The 19,089-nt window shown below is 41.7% G+C and overlaps 1 protein-coding gene across 1 annotated transcript in view; it reads left to right on the top strand.

Moving 5' to 3' along the window:
* ahnak (AHNAK nucleoprotein) overlaps positions 1-18,997 on the top strand; it is a 30,741-nt gene extending 11,744 nt beyond the window's left edge. The window contains 2 exon segments of the mRNA XM_058797822.1: positions 116-11,414; positions 11,417-18,997. Coding sequence (XP_058653805.1) covers positions 116-11,414; positions 11,417-17,976 — 17,859 coding nt within the window. The 3' untranslated portion in view covers positions 17,977-18,997.
* The last annotated feature ends 92 nt before the right edge of the window (positions 18,998-19,089 follow it).

Below are 19,089 nucleotides of genomic sequence, written 5' to 3' on the forward strand. Positions count from 1 at the left end.
TATGATCAGTACTTCAGTACTTAAACTAAATTTAACTGAAATGTTTTACACATTTCTCTTACATAAATTTCACACAGAAATGTCATAGTAATTTGTAATTTTCCATTTCCTGTAGAGCGGGGATGACGAAGACTACAAGAGAATCTACACTAAGAAGATTAAACCTAGACTAAAGTCAGAGGATCTTGCTGAGGGTGTTGATGTGCGCACAGAACGTCACAGCAGCACAAGCAGTGATGGTTGCACCATTACTACAATCACTCGTCGAATAACTACCTACACTGTGGACGTGCCTGGGGAGACTAGTCAGCAGATTGATCACTCAAGCCCTGAGTTCAAAATGCATGTCTTGCAGCATGAGCAGTCGGAGGGGGATTCTACTCAAATCAGATTACCACATAGTAGCCTTGTTAGTGGTGCTCACGGAGGTATAAAAATGGGGGACATAACTCTTAGCGGGCCCCATGTCACTGGCTCCTCTGTGAAGCACTCTAGCACAGGATCTTTTAAAGCAACAAGTGAATTAGATGGTAGTGGGAAAGAGATTACAATTAATGTGTCAGACACTGGACTGTCAGGTGGTAAAGGACAGATGGTGATGGAACATTTTGGAAGGACTGAAGCTTCTGCAGGCAGTAGTGATCTCTCTGGCAAAGTAACCACGGGGTTAGACAAAGACGTGAGAAATATTTATTCTCCACTGGAAGCTGGTTCAAGTATGATGGGAGGAACTGAGGTTGCTACAGTAAAGGGCCCTGTTCTGAATACACGTGTTTCAGGTTTTTCCATTAGTGGAGATAAAGGGGGCAGTATTGGAAGGGAATCTTGGTCTGAAGTGCATAAGTATGGGTCCGATGATAAAACCAAATTGTCTTTTGGTACCATAGATGTGCAAAGGCCCAAGGAAGGTCAGAATGTAGAAGTGAATTTTAACAATCAAAATCTTAAAGATGTTAGTCAGAAAGGTTTCAGCATAACTGGGAATCAGAAAATGTCAGCTCGGGTTCAGGAACCTGATACAGTAGGAAGTCTCTCCAAAGCTGATGTAAAAATCACACCACCAGATATGGACATCAGGGGTCCAGAGCTTCATTTTAAAGGACATGAGCATACAGTCAAAGATGTCAAATTTGATGCGCCATCAATCACTGGTCAAATTTCTATGCCAGATGTAGATTTAAACCTCAAAGGACAAAAAGTGAAAGGAGATTTTAACGTGTCTGTTCCAAATGTTGAAGGGAATGTTACAACTTCAAAAATTGAAATTAAAAGGCCAGATCTCGAGGGTGTCAAAGGTGACATTACTGTTCCAAAGGTCAAAATGTCCTCATTTGGAATAAAAACTTCAGAAGTAAAGGGTCCTGATGTTGATGTAAATCTTGCGAAAACCAAAATGGAGGTTAAAGCACCAGATGTGGATATCAAGACTCCAGAGCTTAACATTGAGAGATCTGAAGTAAAATTCAAAGATCCTGAAATCAAGATACCACCGGTCTCCGGTCCTAAGATTGCGGTGTCTGATGTGAACTTAAATGTAAAAGGGTCTACATTGAAAGGTGATTTAAGTCTGAAAGGCCCAAAACTGAAAGGTGATGTTGATGTGTCTATTCCAAAAGTGGAAGGGGATATTAAAGCACCAAAAGTGGAAATTGAAGGCCCAGAAATGGAAGGAACTGAGGGTGGTTTTAGGATGCCAAAGATCAAAATGCCATCATTCGGAATGAGGGGTCCTAAACTGGAGGGTCCAGATGTTGATGTGAAAATCCCAAAAGCCGATATAGACATTAATGCACCAGAGGTTGACATTGAAGGGCCTGAGGGAAAGATCAAGGGCCCCAAATTCAAGATGCCATCAATCTCTGGTCCAAAGATTTCTATGCCAGACGTTGACTTCAATCTGAAAGGCCCAAAACTGAAAGGTGATGTTGACGTGTCTGTTCCAAAAGTGGAAGGGGATATTAAAGCACCAAAAGTGGAAATTGAAGGCCCAGAAATGGAAGGAACTGAGGGTGGTTTTAGGATGCCAAAGATCAAAATGCCATCATTCGGACTGAAAGGTCCAAAGCTGGAGGGTCCAGATATTGATGTGAAAATCCCCAAAGCCGATATCGAGGTAAAGGCACCAGATGTGGACATCAAAGCTGCAGAGGTTGACATTGCAGGACCTGAGGGGAAAATCAAGGGCCCCACATTCAAGATGCCATCAATCTCTGGTCCAAAGCTTTCTATGCCAGACTTTGACGTAAACCTGAAAGGTCCAAAACTGAAAGGTGACGTTGACGTGTCCGTTCCAAAAGTGGATAGAGATATTAAAGCACCAAAAGTTGAAATTGAAGGTCCAGAAATTGAAGGACCTGAGGGTGGTTTTAAGATGCCAAAAATCAAAATGCCATCTTTCGGACTGAAGGGTCCAAAAGTGGAGGGTCCAGATATTGATGTGAAAATCCCCAAAGCTGATATCGAGGTAAAGGCACCAGATGTGGACATCAAAGCTCCTGAGGTTGACATTGCAGGACCTGGGGGGAAAATCAAGGGCCCCAAATTCACGATGCCATCGATCTCTGGTCCAAAAGTATCTATGCCAGATGTTGACTTAAACCTGAAAGGTCCAAAACTGAAAGGTGACGTTGACGTGTCCGTTCCAAAAGTGCAAGGAGATATTAAAGCACCAAAAGTTGAAATTGAAGGTCCAGAAATTGAAGGACCTGAGGGTGGTTTTAAGATGCCAAAGATCAAAATGCCATCATTCGGACTGAAAGGTCCAAAAGTGGAGGGTACAGATGTTGATGTGAAAATCCCAAAAGCTGATATTGACATTAAGGCACCAGCTCTGGACATCAAAACTCCAGAGGTTGACATTGAAGGACCTGAGGGAAAAATCAAGGGCCCCAAATTCAAGATGCCATCAGTCTCTGGTCCAAAGGTTTCTATGCCAGATGTTGACTTCAATCTGAAAGGTCCAAAACTGAAAGGTGATGTTGACGTGTCAGTTCCAAAAGTGGAAGGAGATATTAAAGCACCAAAAGTTGAAATTGAAGGCCCTGACCTTGAGGGACCTGAGGGTGGTTTCAAGATGCCAAAGATCAAAATGCCATCATTTGGAATAAAGGGTCCAAAACTGGAGGGTCCGGATGTTGATGTGAAAATCCCTAAAGCTGATATCGAGGTAAAGGCACCAGATGTGGACATCAAAGCTCCAGAGGTTGACATTGAAGGACCTGAGGGAAAGATCAAGGGCCCCAAATTCAAGATGCCATCAATCTCTGGTCCAAAGATTTCTATGCCAGACGTTGACTTCAATCTGAAAGGTCCAAATCTGAAAGGTCCAAAACTGAAAGGTGATGCTGACGTTTCCATTCCAAAAGTGGAAGGAGATATTAAAGCACCTAAAGTGGAAATTGAAGGCCCAGAAATTGAAGGGCCTGAGGGTGGTTTTAAGATGCCAAAGATCAAAATGCCATCATTCGGAATGAGGGGTCCTAAACTGGAGGGTCCAGATGTTGATGTGAAAATCCCAAAAGCCGATATAGACATTAATGCACCAGAGGTTGACATTGAAGGGCCTGAGGGAAAGATCAAGGGCCCCAAATTCAAGATGCCATCAATCTCTGGTCCAAAGATTTCTATGCCAGACGTTGACTTCAATCTGAAAGGTCCAAAACTGAAAGGTGATGTTGACATGTCGGTTCCAAAAGTGGAAGGAGAGATTAAAGCACCAAAAGTGGAAATTGAAGGCCCAGAAATTGAAGGGCCTGAGGGTGGTTTTAAGATGCCAAAGATCAAAATGCCATCATTCGGAATGAGGGGTCCTAAACTGGAGGGTCCAGATGTTGATGTGAAAATCCCAAAAGCCGATATAGACATTAATGCACCAGAGGTTGACATTGAAGGGCCTGAGGGAAAGATTAAGGGCCCCAAATTCAAGATGCCATCAATCTCTGGTCCAAAGATTTCTATGCCAGACGTTGACTTCAATCTGAAAGGTCCAAAACTGAAAGGTGATGTTGACGTGTCTGTTCCAAAAGTGGAAGGGGATATTAAAGCACCAAAAGTGGAAATTGAAGGCCCAGAAATTGAAGGGCCTGACGGTGGTTTTAAGATGCCGAAGATCAAAATGCCATCATTCGGAATGAGGGGTCCAAAACTGGAGGGTCCAGATGTTGATGTGAAAATTCCAAAAGCCGATATAGACTTTAATGCACCAGAGGTTGACATTGAAGGACCTCAGGGGAAAATCAAGGGCCCCAAATTCAAGATGCCATCAATCTCTGGTCCAAAGGTTTCTATGCCAGACGTTGACTTCAATCTGAAAGGTCCAAAACTGAAAGGTGATGTTGACGTGTCAGTTCCAAAAGTGGAAGGAGATATTAAAGCACCAAAATTGGAAATTGAAGGCCCAGAAATTGAAGGGCCTGAGGGTGGTTTTAAGATGCCAAAGATCAAAATGCCATCATTTGGAATGAAAGGTCCAAAACTGGAGGGTCCGGATGTTGATGGGAAAATCCCTAAAGCTGATATTGACATTAAGGCACCAGATGTGGACATCAAAGCTCCAGAGGTTGACATTGAAGGACCTGAGGGAAAGATCAAGGGCCCCAAATTCAAGATGCCATCAATCTCTGGTCCAAAGATTTCTATGCCAGATGTTGACTTCAATCTAAAAGGTCCAAAACTGAAAGGTGATTTTGACGTGTCGGTTCCAAAAGTGGAAGGAGATATTAAAGCACCAAAAGTTGAAATTGAAGGCCCAGAAATTGAAGGGCCTGAGGGTGGATTTAAGATGCCAAAGATCAAAATGCCGTCATTTGGAATGAAAGGTCCAAAACTGGAGGGTCCAGACGTTGATGTGAAAATCCCAAAAGCCGATATAGACATTAATGCACCAGAGGTTGACATTGAAGGGCCTGAGGGAAAGATCAAGGGCCCCAAATTCAAGATGCCATCAATCTCTGGTCCAAAGATTTCTATGCCAGACGTTGACTTCAATCTGAAAGGTCCAAAACTGAAAGGTGATGTTGACATGTCTGTTCCAAAAGTAGGAGGAGATATTAAAGCACCACAAGTCGGAATTGAAGGCCCAGAAATGGAAGGACCTGAGGGTGGTTTTAAGATGCCAAAGATCAAAATGCCATCATTCGGAATGAAGGGTCCAAAAGTGGAGGGTCCAGATGTTGATGTGAAAATCCCAAAAGCCGATATAGACATTAATGCACCAGAGGTTGACATTGAAGGGCCTGAGGGAAAGATCAAGGGCCCCAAATTCAAGATGCCATCAATCTCTGGTCCAAAGATTTCTATGCCAGACGTTGACTTCAATCTGAAAGGTCCAAAACTGAAAGGTGATGTTGACGTGTCTGTTCCAAAAGTGGAAGGAGATATTAAAGCACCAAAAGTGGAAATTGAAGGCCCAGAAATGGAAGGACCTGAGGGTGGTTTTAAGATGCCAAAGATCAAAATGCCATCATTCGGAATGAAGGGTCCAAAACTGGAGGGTCCAGATGTTGATGTGAAAATGCCTAAAGCCGATATAGACATTAATGCACCAGAGGTTGACATTGAAGGACCTGAGGGAAAAATCAAGGGCCCCAAATTCAAGATGCCATCAATCTCTGGTCCAAAGATTTCTATGCCAGACGTTGACTTCAATCTGAAAGGTCCAAAACTGAAAGGTGATGTTGACGTGTCTGTTCCAAAAGTGGAAGGAGATATTAAAGCACCAAAAGTGGAAATTGAAGGCCCAGAAATCGAAGGGCCTGAGGGTGGATTTAAGATGCCAAAGATCAAAATGCCATCATTCGGAATGAAGGGTCCAAAAGTGGAGGGTCCAGATGTTGATGTGAAAATCCCTAAAGCCGATATAGACATTAATGCACCAGAGGTTGACATTGAAGGACCCGAGGGAAAAATCAAGGGCCCCAAATTCAAGATGCCATCAATCTCTGGTCCAAAGATTTCTATGCCAGACGTTGACTTCAATCTGAAAGGTCCAAAACTGAAAGGTGATGTCGACATGTCGGTTCCAAAAGTAGGAGGAGATATTAAAGCACCACAAGTGGGAATTGAAGGCCCAGAAATGGAAGGACCTGAGGGTGGTTTTAAGATGCCAAAGATCAAAATGCCATCATTCGGAATGAAGGGTCCAAAAGTGGAGGGTCCAGATGTTGATGTGAAAATCCCTAAAGCCGATGTAGACATTAATGCACCAGAGTTTGATATTGAAGGACCTGAGGGAAAAATCAAGGGCCCCAAATTCAAGATGCCATCAATCTCTGGTCCAAAGATTTCTATGCCAGACGTTGACTTCAATTTGAAAGGTCCAAAACTGAAAGGTGATTTTGACGTGTGTGTTCAAAAAGTGGAAGGAGATATTAAAGCACCAAAAGTGGAAATTGAAGGCCCAGAAATTGAAGGACCTGAGGGTGGTTTTAAGATGCCAAAGTTCAAAATGCCATCATTCGGAATGAAGGGTCCAAAACTGGAGGGTCCAGATGTTGATGTGAAAATGCCTAAAGCCGATATAGACATTAATGCACCAGAGGTTGACATTGAAGGACCTGAGGGAAAAATCAAGGGCCCCAAATTCAAGATGCCATCAATATCTGGTCCAAAGATTTCTATGCCAGACGTTGACTTCAATCTGAAAGGTCCAAAACTGAAAGGTGATGTTGACGTGTCTGTTCCAAAAGTGGAAGGAGATATTAAAGCACCAAAAGTGGAAATTGAAGGCCTAGAAATGGAAGGACCTGAGGGTGGTTTTAAGATGCCAAAGATCAAAATGCCATCATTCGGAATGAAGGGTCCAAAACTGGAGGGTCCAGATGTTGATGTGAAAATGCCTAAAGCCGATATAGACATTAATGCACCAGAGGTTGACATTGAAGGGCCTGAGGGAAAGATCAAGGGCCCCAAATTCAAGATGCCATCAATCTCTGGTCCAAAGATTTCTATGCCAGACGTTGACTTCAATCTGAAAGGTCCAAAACTGAAAGGTGATGTTGACATGTCGGTTCCAAAAGTGGAAGGAGATATTAAAGCACCAAAAGTTGAAATTGAACGTCCAGAAATGGAAGGACCTGAGGGTGGTTTTAAGATGCCAAAGATCAAAATGCCATCATTCGGAATGAAGGGTCCAAAACTGGAGGGTCCAGATGTTGATGTGAAAATCCCTAAAGCCGATATAGACATTAATGCACCAGAGGTTGACATTGAAGGACCTGAGGGAAAAATCAAGGGCCCCAAATTCAAGATGCCATCAATGTCTGGTCCAAAGATTTCTATGCCAGACGTTGACTTCAATCTCAAAGGTCCAAAACTGAAAGGTGATGTTGACGTGTCTGTTCCAAAAGTGGAAGGAGATATTAAAGCACCAAAAGTGGAAATTGAAGGCCCAGAAATGGAAGGACCTGAGGGTGGTTTTAAGATGCCAAAGATCAAAATGCCATCATTTGGAATGAAGGGTCCAAAACTGGAGGGTCCAGATGTTGATGTGAAAATCCCTAAAGCCGATATAGACATTAATGCACCAAAGGTTGACATTGAAGGACCTGAGGGAAAAATCAAGGGCCCCAAATTCAAGATGCCATCAATATCTGGTCCAAAGATTTCTATGCCAGACGTTGACTTCAATATGAAAGGTCCAAAACTGAAAGGTGATGTTGACGTGTCCGTTCCAAAAGTGGAAGGAGATATTAAAGCACCAAAATTGGAAATTGAAGGCCCAGAAATGGAAGGACCTGAGGGTGGTTTTAAGATGCCAAAGATCAAAATGCCATCATTCGGAATGAAGGGTCCAAAACTGGAGGGTCCAGATGTTGATGTGAAAATCCCTAAAGCCGATGTAGACATTAATGCACCAGAGTTTGACATTGAAGGACCTGAGGGAAAAATTAAGGGCCCCAAATTCAAGATGCCATCAATCTCTGGTCCAAAGATTTCTATGCCAGACGTTGACTTCAATCTGAAAGGTCCAAAACTGAAAGGTGATTTTGACGTGTCTGTTCCAAAAGTGGAAGGAGATATTAAAGCACCAAAAGTTGAAATTGAACGCCCAGAAATTGAAGGACCTGAGGGTGGTTTTAAGATGCCAAAGTTCAAAATGCCATCATTCGGAATGAAGGGTCCAAAACTGGAGGGTCCAGATGTTGATGTGAAAATCCCTAAAGCCGATGTAGACATTAATGCACCAGAGTTTGACATTGAAGGACCTGAGGGAAAAATTAAGGGCCCCAAATTCAAGATGCCATCAATCTCTGGTCCAAAGATTTCTATGCCAGACGTTGACTTCAATCTGAAAGGTCCAAAACTGAAAGGTGATTTTGACGTGTCTGTTCCAAAAGTGGAAGGAGATATTAAAGCACCAAAAGTTGAAATTGAACGCCCAGAAATTGAAGGACCTGAGGGTGGTTTTAAGATGCCAAAGTTCAAAATGCCATCATTCGGAATGAAGGGTCCAAAAGTGGAGGGTCCAGATGTTGATGTGAAAATCCCTAAAGCCGATATAGACATTAATGCACCAGAGCTTGACATTGAAGGACCTGAGGGAAAAATCAAGGGCCCCAAATTCAAGATGCCATCAATGTCTGGTCCAAAGATTTCTATGCCAGACTTTGACCTCAACCTGAAAGGTCCAAAGCTGAAAGGTGATGTTGATGTGTCTGTTCCAAAAGTGGAAGGGGATATTAAAACACCAAAAGTTGAAATTGAAGGCCCAGAAATGGAAGGACCTGAGGGTGGTTTTAAGATGCCAAAGATCAAAATGCCATCATTCGGAATGAAGGGTCCAAAACTGGAGGGTCCAGATGTTGATGTGAAAATCCCTAAAGCCAATATAGACATTAATGCACCAGAGGTTGACATTGAAGGACCTGAGGGAAAAATCAAGGGCCCCAAATTCAAGATGCCATCAATGTCTGGTCCAAAGATTTCTATGCCAGATGTTGACTTCAATCTGAAAGGTCCAAAACTGAAAGGTGATGTTGACGTGTCGGTTCCAAAAGTGGAAGGGGATATTAAAGCACCAAAAGTTGAAATTGAAGGCCCAGAAATTGAAGGACCTGAGGGTGGTTTTAAGATGCCAAAGATCAAAATGCCATCATTCGGAATGAAGGGTCCAAAACTGGAGGGTCCAGATGTTGATGTGAAAATCCCTAAAGCCGATATAGACATTAATGCACCAGAGGTTGACATTGAAGGGCCTGAGGGAAAAATCAAGGGCCCCAAATTCAAGATGCCATCAATGTCTGGTCCAAAGATTTCTATGCCAGACTTTGACCTCAACCTGAAAGGTCCAAAATTGAAAGGTGATTTTGACGTGTCGGTTCCAAAAGTGGAAGGGGATATTAAAGCAGCAAAAGTTGAAATTGAAGGCCCAGAAATGGAAGGACCTGAGGGTGGTTTTAAGATGCCAAAGATCAAAATGCCATCATTTGGAATGAAGGGTCCAAAACTGGAGGGTCCAGATGTTGATGTGAAAATCCCTAAAGCCGATATAGACATTAATGCACCAGAGGTTGACATTGAAGGGCCTGAGGGAAAAATCAAGGGCCCCAAATTCAAGATGCCATCAATGTCTGGTCCAAAGATTTCTATGCCAGACTTTGACCTCAACCTGAAAGGTCCAAAACTGAAAGGTGATGTTGACGTGTCTGTTCCAAAAGTGGAAGGGGATATTAAAGCACCAAAAGTTGAAATTGAAGGCCCAGAAATGGAAGGACCTGAGGGTGGTTTTAAGATGCCAAAGATCAAAATGCCAACATTTGGAATGAAGGGTCCAAAACTGGAGGGTCCAGATGTTGATGTGAAAATCCCTAAAGCCGATATAGACATTAATGCACCAGAGGTTGACATTGAAGGGCCTGAGGGAAAAATCAAGGGCCCCAAATTCAAGATGCCATCAATGTCTGGTCCAAAGATTTCTATGCCAGACTTTGACCTCAACCTGAAAGGTCCAAAACTGAAAGGTGATGTTGACGTGTCTGTTCCAAAAGTGGAAGGGGATATTAAAGCACCAAAAGTTGAAATTGAAGGCCCAGAAATTGAAGGACCTGAGGGTGGTTTTAAGATGCCAAAGATCAAAATGCCAACATTTGGAATGAAGGGTCCAAAACTGGAGGGTCCAGATGTTGATGTGAAAATCCCTAAAGCAGATATAGACATTAATGCACCAGAGATTGACATTGAAGGGCCTGAGGGAAAAATCAAGGGCCCCAAATTCAAGATGCCATCAATGTCTGGTCCAAAGATTTCTATGCCAGACTTTGACCTCAACCTGAAAGGTCCAAAACTGAAAGGTGATTTTGACGTGTCGGTTCCAAAAGTGGAAGGAGAAATTAAAGCGCCAGATGTGAACATTAAGGGTCCAGAACTTGATATTGAAGGACCAGAGGGAAAAATCAAGGGCTCCAAATTCAAGATGCCCACCATTTCTGGTCCAAAGATTTCTATGCCTGATGTGGATTTCAACTTAAAAGGTCCAAAACTGAAAGGTGATGTTGATGTGTCTATTCCAAAAGTGGAAGGAGACATTAAAACACCAGATTTGGGTATCAAGGAGCCCAAACTTGACATAGAATTACCAGAAGGAAAAATCAAAGGCCCAAAAGTCAAGATGCCATCAGTATCTGGTCCTGAAGGTCCAAATGTTGAGGTTAATTTTCCAGAAACAAATGTCAAGAAGTCTAAATTTAAAATGCCCAAGTTTGGATTTAAAGGGCCAAAGATTGAAGCACCTGATGTTGATGTCAAACTTCCGAAAGGATCTAAAGTGAAAGGTCAAGCTGGTGTCAGTTTGGAAGGTGATCTAAATATGCCGAAAGTGGAAGTTGATTCTCCAAGTGTAGAAGTTAAAAGTCCAGAGGGAGGATTCAAGATGCCAAAATTTAAAATGCCAAAGTTCGGTTTTAAGTCACCCAAAGGAGAAATTGATGTCAGCGTGCCTAGTGGTGACATTGGTTTAAAATCACCTGATATTGACATCAAAACTCCTGATCTTGATGTTGAAGGACCTGAGGGACATATCAAGGGCACCAAATTCAAAATGCCTTCTATATCCGGTCCAAAGATTTCTATGCCAGATGTAGACTTCAACTTGAAAAGTCCAAGAGTCAAGGGCGATATGGATGTTTCTGTACCAAAGATTTCAGGTGACATAAAAGCTCCAAAGGTGGACATTGAAGGTCCTGATGTTGATATCGAGGGCCCAGAAGGTGGCTTCAAGATGCCTAAAATGAAAATGCCATCATTTGGACTCAAAGGTCCTAAAATGGAGGGCCCAGATGTTGACATCAATCTCCCCAAAGCAGATGTTGACATTAAAGGACCTGGAATTGATGTTACAGCTCCTGATCTTGACATTGAAGGACCTGAAGGAAAAATCAAAGGTCCCAAGTTCAAAATGCCTTCCATATCAGGTCCAAAATTTCTATGCCAGATGTCAACTTTAAAGGCCCCAAAGTCAAGGGTGATATGGATGTTTCTGTACCAAAGATTTCAGGTGACATAAAAGCTCCAAAAGTGAACATTGAAGGTCCTGATGTTGATATCGAGGGCCCAGAAGGTGGCTTCAAGATGCCTAAAATGAAAATGCCATCATTTGGACTCAAAGGTCCTAAAATGGAGGGCCCAGATGTTGACATCAATCTCCCCAAAGCAGATGTTGACATTAAAGGACCTGGAATTGATGTTACAGCTCCTGATCTTGACATTGAAGGACCTGAAGGAAAAATCAAAGGTCCCAAGTTCAAAATGCCTTCCATATCTGGTCCAAAGATCTCAATGCCAGATGTCAACTTAAATCTTAAAGGCCCCAAAGTCAAGGGTGATATGGATGTTTCTGTACCAAAGATTTCAGGTGACATAAAAGCTCCAAAAGTGAACATTGAAGGTCCTGATGTTGATATTGAGGGCCCAGAAGGTGGCTTCAAGATGCCTAAAATGAAAATGCCATCATTTGGACTCAAAGGTCCTAAAATGGAGGGCCCAGATGTTGACATCAATCTCCCCAAAGCAGATGTTGACATTAAAGGACCTGAAATTGACATTGAAGGACCTGAGGGGAAAATCAGAGGTCCCAAATTCAAAATGCCTTCTATATCCGGTCCAAAGATTTCTATGCCAGATGTAGACTTCAACTTGAAAAGTCCAAGAGTCAAGGGCGATATGGATGTTTCTGTACCAAAGATTTCAGGTGACATAAAAGCTCCAAAGGTGGACATTGAAGGTCCTGATGTTGATATCGAGGGCCCAGAAGGTGGCTTCAAGATGCCTAAAATGAAAATGCCATCATTTGGACTCAAAGGTCCTAAAATGGAGGGCCCAGATGTTGACATCAATCTCCCCAAAGCAGATGTTGACATTAAAGGACCTGGAATTGATGTTACAGCTCCTGATCTTGACATTGAAGGACCTGAAGGAAAAATCAAAGGTCCCAAGTTCAAAATGCCTTCCATATCAGGTCCAAAATTCTCTATGCCAGATGTCAACTTTAAAGGCCCCAAAGTCAAGGGTGATATGGATGTTTCTGTACCAAAGATTTCAGGTGACATAAAAGCTCCAAAAGTGAACATTGAAGGTCCTGATGTTGATATCGAGGGCCCAGAAGGTGGCTTCAAGATGCCTAAAATGAAAATGCCATCATTTGGACTCAAAGGTCCTAAAATGGAGGGCCCAGATGTTGACATCAATCTCCCCAAAGCAGATGTTGACATTAAAGGACCTGGAATTGATGTTACAGCTCCTGATCTTGACATTGAAGGACCTGAAGGAAAAATCAAAGGTCCCAAGTTCAAAATGCCTTCCATATCTGGTCCAAAGATCTCAATGCCAGATGTCAACTTAAATCTTAAAGGCCCCAAAGTCAAGGGTGATATGGATGTTTCTGTACCAAAGATTTCAGGTGACATAAAAGCTCCAAAAGTGAACATTGAAGGTCCTGATGTTGATATTGAGGGCCCAGAAGGTGGCTTCAAGATGCCTAAAATGAAAATGCCATCATTTGGACTCAAAGGTCCTAAAATGGAGGGCCCAGATGTTGACATCAATCTCCCCAAAGCAGATGTTGACATTAAAGGACCTGAAATTGACATTGAAGGACCTGAGGGGAAAATCAGAGGTCCCAAGTTCAAAATGCCTTCCATATCAGGTCCAAAAATATCTATGCCAGATGTAGACTTCAACTTGAAAAGTCCAAAAGTCAAGGGTGATATGGATGTTTCTGTACCAAAGATTTCAGGTGACATAAAAGCTCCAAAAGTGAACATTGAAGGTCCTGATGTTGATATCGAGGGCCCAGAAGGTGGCTTCAAGATGCCTAAAATGAAAATGCCATCATTTGGACTCAAAGGTCCTAAAGTGGAGGGCCCAGATGTTGACATCAATCTCCCCAAAGCAGATGTTGACATTAAAGGACCTGGAATTGATGTTACAGCTCCTGATCTTGACATTGAAGGACCTGAAGGAAAAATCAAAGGTCCCAAGTTCAAAATGCCTTCCATATCTGGTCCAAAGATCTCTATGCCAGATGTCAACTTAAATCTTAAAGGCCCCAAAGTCAAGGGTGATATGGATGTTTCTGTACCAAAGATTTCAGGTGACATAAAAGCTCCAAAAGTGAACATTGAAGGTCCTGATGTTGATATCGAGGGCCCAGAAGGTGGCTTCAAGATGCCTAAAATGAAAATGCCATCATTTGGACTAAAAGGTCCTAAAGTGGAGGGCCCAGATGTTGACATCAATCTCTCCAAAGCAGATGTTGACATTAAAGGACCTGAAATTGACATCAAAACTCCTGATCTTGACATTGAAGGACCTGAGGGGAAAATCAAAGGTCCCAAGTTCAAAATGCCTTCCATATCAGGTCCAAAATTCTCTATGCCAGATGTCAACTTTAAAGGCCCCAAAGTCAAGGGAGATATGGATGTTTCTGTACCAAAGATTTCAGGTGACATAAAAGCTCCAAAAGTGGACATTGAAGGTCCTGATGTTGATATCGAGGGCCCAGAAGGTGGCTTCAAGATGCCTAAAATGAAAATGCCATCATTTGGACTCAAAGGTCCTAAAATGGAGGGCCCAGATGTTGACATTAAAGGACCTGGAATTGATGTTACAGCTCCTGATCTTGACATTGAAGGACCTGAAGGAAAAATCAAAGGTCCCAAGTTCAAAATGCCTTCAATATCTGGTCCAAAGATCTCAATGCCAGATGTCAACTTAAATCTTAAAGGCCCCAAAGTCAAGGGTGATATGGATGTTTCTGTACCAAAGATTTCAGGTGACATAAAAGCTCCAAAAGTGAACATTGAAGGTCCTGATGTTGATATCGAGGGCCCAGAAGGTGGCTTCAAGATGCCTAAAATGAAAATGCCATCATTTGGACTCAAAGGTCCTAAAATGGAGGGCCCAGATGTTGACATCAATCTCCCCAAAGCAGATGTTGACATTAAAGGACCTGAAATTGACATCAAAACTCCTGATCTTGACATAGAAGGACCTGAGGGGAAAATCAAAGGTCCCAAGTTCAAAATGCCTTCCATATCAGGTCCAAAATTCTCTATGCCAGATGTCAACTTTAAAGGCCCCAAAGTCAAGGGAGATATGGATGTTTCTGTACCAAAGATTTCAGGTGACATAAAAGCTCCAAAAGTGGACATTGAAGGTCCTGATGTTGATATCGAGGGCCCAGAAGGTGGCTTCAAGATGCCTAAAATGAAAATGCCATCATTTGGACTCAAAGGTCCTAAAATGGAGGGCCCAGATGTTGACATCAATCTCCCCAAAGCAGATGTTGACATTAAAGGACCTGGAATTGATGTTACAGCTCCTGATCTTGACATTGAAGGACCTGAAGGAAAAATCAAAGGTCCTAAGTTCAAAATGCCTTCCATATCTGGTCCAAAGATCTCAATGCCAGATGTCAACTTAAATCTTAAAGGCCCCAAAGTCAAGGGTGATATGGATGTTTCTGTACCAAAGATTTCAGGTGACATAAAAGCTCCAAAAGTGAACATTGAAGGTCCTGATGTTGATATCGAGGGCCCAGAAGGTGGCTTCAAGATGCCTAAAATGAAAATGCCATCATTTGGACTCAAAGGTCCTAAAATGGAGGGCCCAGATGTTGACATCAATCTCCCCAAAGCAGATGTTGACATTAAAGGACCTGGAATTGATGTTACAGCTCCTGATCTTGACATTGAAGGACCTGAAGGAAAAATCAAAGGTCCCAAGTTCAAAATGCCTTCCATATCTGGTCCAAAGATCTCAATGCCAGATGTCAACTTAAATCTTAAAGGCCCCAAAGTCAAGGGTGATATGGATGTTTCTGTACCAAAGATTTCAGGTGACATAAAAGCTCCAAAAGTGAACATTGAAGGTCCTGATGTTGATATCGAGGGCCCAGAAGGTGGCTTCAAGATGCCTAAAATGAAAATGCCATCATTTGGACTCAAAGGTCCTAAAATGGAGGGCCCAGATGTTGACATCAATCTCCCCAAAGCAGATGTTGACATTAAAGGACCTGGAATTGATGTTACAGCTCCTGATCTTGACATTGAAGGACCTGAAGGAAAAATCAAAGGTCCCAAGTTCAAAATGCCTTCCATATCTGGTCCAAAGATCTCAATGCCAGATGTCAACTTAAATCTTAAAGGCCCCAAAGTCAAGGGTGATATGGATGTTTCTGTACCAAAGATTTCAGGTGACATAAAAGCTCCAAAAGTGAACATTGAAGGTCCTGATGTTGATATCGAGGGCCCAGAAGGTGGCTTCAAGATGCCTAAAATGAAAATGCCATCATTTGGACTCAAAGGTCCTAAAATGGAGGGCCCAGATGTTGACATCAATCTCCCCAAAGCAGATGTTGACATTAAAGGACCTGGAATTGATGTTACAGCTCCTGATCTTGACATTGAAGGACCTGAAGGAAAAATCAAAGGTCCCAAGTTCAAAATGCCTTCCATATCAGGTCCGAAGATCTCTATGCCAGATGTCAACTTAAAAGGGCCCAAAGTGAAGGGTGATATGGATGTTTCTGTACCAAAGGTTTCAGCTGATCTAAAGGCACCAAAATTGGACATTGAAGGTCCTGATGTTGATATCGAGGGCCCAGAAGGTGGCTTCAAGATGCCTAAAATGAAAATGCCATCATTTGGACTCAAAGGTCCTAAAGTGGAGGTCCCAGATGTTGACATCAATTTCCCCAAAGCAGACGTTGACATTAAAGGACCTGGAATTGATGTTACAGCTCCTGATCTTGACATTGAAGGACCTGAGGGTGGTTTAAAACATGTTAAGTTCCCAAAATTCAAAGGTCCCAACTTTGGAATAAAGCCTTCAGGTGGCAGTCTTTCAATACCTGAAAAAGATATAGGGGCGAATATTGATGTCAAAAGCCCTGAAGTCAACATCAGTGGACCAGATGCAAATATCAAGGTGCCAAAAATGAAAAAATCTAAATTTTCGCTTGGAGTTAAGAGCCCAAAATTGGATGCAGATATTCCTGATGCTGGTGGTAGTGTAGAAGGACCTGATATGAACATAGATGTGAAAGGAAAGAAAGGTAAATTCAAATTGGCCAAAGGGAAAGGGAAGTCTAAAACATTTGATGGTGATATGAAGTTGGAGACAAATGAACCTGACCTGCAGATGAAGTCAACCAAAGTAAAGAAACCTCTTTTTGGAAAGTTACATTTTCCTGATGTGGAATTTGACATCAAATCTTCAAAAGCTAAAGGTAGTTCATCTGCCTCTGGAACTATAAAATCATCTGCTGATCTGCCTTCTGCAAGCCTTAAAACTGATATTCAGACACCAGGTGCTAGTTTGGACAGTCCTGATTTCAAAACAAAAGGAGGAAAAATCAAAATGACAAAAGTTGGCATCTCTGGCTCTGAAATAAAAACTCCTGAACTGGTTGTTAGAGATGCAACTTTAGAGGTTCCAGAAAAGACCTTTCAGTCCCCAGATGTCAGTGTAGCAGGATCAGGCATTAATGGAAAAGGCAAGGCTAAAATTGATGTAGGAGGAAAAATACAGGATGTTGAGTTGACAGTGCCTACTGTAAATGTCCATGGTGGTGCTTTAGATGCTGATTTAAATCTCACTGAACAAAAAGGAGTAAAAGGGAGCATTGAAATACCAGGCTTTAATGTAAGAGGACAAAAGGGAGAGACTGCAAGTGGGTTAGACATGAAGCCAGATGCATCATTATCTGGTGTGATGGAGTACCAAGGAGGTAATGTAACCTTTCCTAAAATCAAAGTACCAAAGTTTGGTGTTGCATTGCCTAAAGTAGATGGAGGTGATATGAGAGTAAATGTAGGTTCAGGTGAATTGGCTGCTGTTTCTGAAGTTACTTCCCAAAGTCTGGAAATTGAGAACACTGATATGAAAAGCAGTGGTGGAAAAGTGAAAGTCAAAATGCCAAAATTATTTTCCAAATCTAAATCTAAAGGTGGCAGTGCAGCTGATCTTACTGCTGAGGGAGAAGGTGTTGATGTAACCAGTAAAGGTGGTGCAAAGGTGTCTAAGGAGTTGAGCCTAAGTTCTGGGCAATTGACAAGTGGCAAGTTAGCAGTAGAGGGAAGCTCTGGGTTTAAAGTTTCACCAAAGAGTAAATCTGCCTCCCTTGACCTCTTCAAAAAAACACATCACTCATCTTCTGTAAGTGACGAGGGAGGTTTAGCTTCCCCTGTTTCTGCTGAAGGCCACTTACAGGCAGAGGGTGGCAACATTTCAGTTGATGTTGGAGAAATGGCCAAAGGCAAAAAAGGAAAGTTGAAGTTTGCTACAATTGGAGGTTTTAGCTCAAAAAGTAAAGGTTCATATGAAGTGACAGATGAAAGTGAGGTTAGGATTGAGGGTGCTGGTGTAGTTGCTCAGTCTTCAAAAAAGTCCAGAATGTCGTCATCATCTAGCAGTGATAGTGGTTCAAAAGGCAGTTTTCGGTTTCCACAGCTCGAAATAGCGGTGTCACCAAAGAAATAGTTTTCACGCTAGAATCTATACACAGTACATTTACACACACTTTTGTAAATCTGTCTTTCATTTAAACAACAGTGCACTGCCATATTGACTGTTTCTTCAATTCCCACATATGTTCTTTACAGGCATTGATATATATAAATATTTTTTTTTTTCTCTGAATCACAATTTAACTGTAAATAAGAGAAATCTGTTATGTAATTTTAATTGCGTTTTGTAGATAGGAAATTCAAATCCAATTCAACAATGTGTGTAGTTAATATAAAAATCTGTCATCTGATAACTTGTTCTATTTTTGTACCTTAGAAAGTTTTGGAACTCTGTTGTCCTTTCTAAAATTGTCTGGATACATTTAAATGCAAGAGGAGTGATTTTATTTAGATTTGAAAGGTTTTTAAAACTTCAGCTTCACTTACATTTAGTAGTGCTGTATCATATGTATTGCACACATTGCATATGAGTAACTAATTTGAGCAGTGATTTAAACCAGATCTCATTTGTGAGCACAATGAAGTTTAAGGGCTGTACAAACTGTAAATAACTTGATTCAAAACCAATACATGGGATAACGTACCTTTGTGTACCAAATATTATGACAGTTCAGATACTATGGAATTTACACAGAGATTATAATCTTCTAAAGTATTTATATCTAAGACTGTCTTTTTCAATGATTGCTTGAATATCTTTAAAATGCACACCAAGAAGCAGCTGGCAAAAGCTGTGACTTGCTTTGATATTTAATGGTTTCTAAGGCATTTTTTCTTAGTTATATCTTCCACATTTCTTTACATCCGGTTGACTCTCTCTTCCTTTCACTAAATTTATGAAATGCCATGCTGTCATGTGGTGATATAACTACAGGAATGCCAATGGTAAAACATTTAATATTTTGAAAAGGCAGAAAATGTGCATTTGCCCTTGTAAATAATGGGACATTTAGGCTGCAAGTTTCTAACTTTTGTTTTTTTCTGTCTTGTATCAGTTTTAAAAAAAATTTAAATAAAGTGAACAATTATCAATACGTGTTGAATGTGACTCATTTGCATTAAAGTACGAAAAGTGTACATGAATGCACAAATCCTCTGTATTATAATGCAAAACCACACAGAGCAG

Source organism: Onychostoma macrolepis, chromosome 14 (genome assembly GCF_012432095.1).
Source record: "Onychostoma macrolepis isolate SWU-2019 chromosome 14, ASM1243209v1, whole genome shotgun sequence".
NCBI lineage: Eukaryota > Metazoa > Chordata > Actinopteri > Cypriniformes > Cyprinidae > Onychostoma > Onychostoma macrolepis.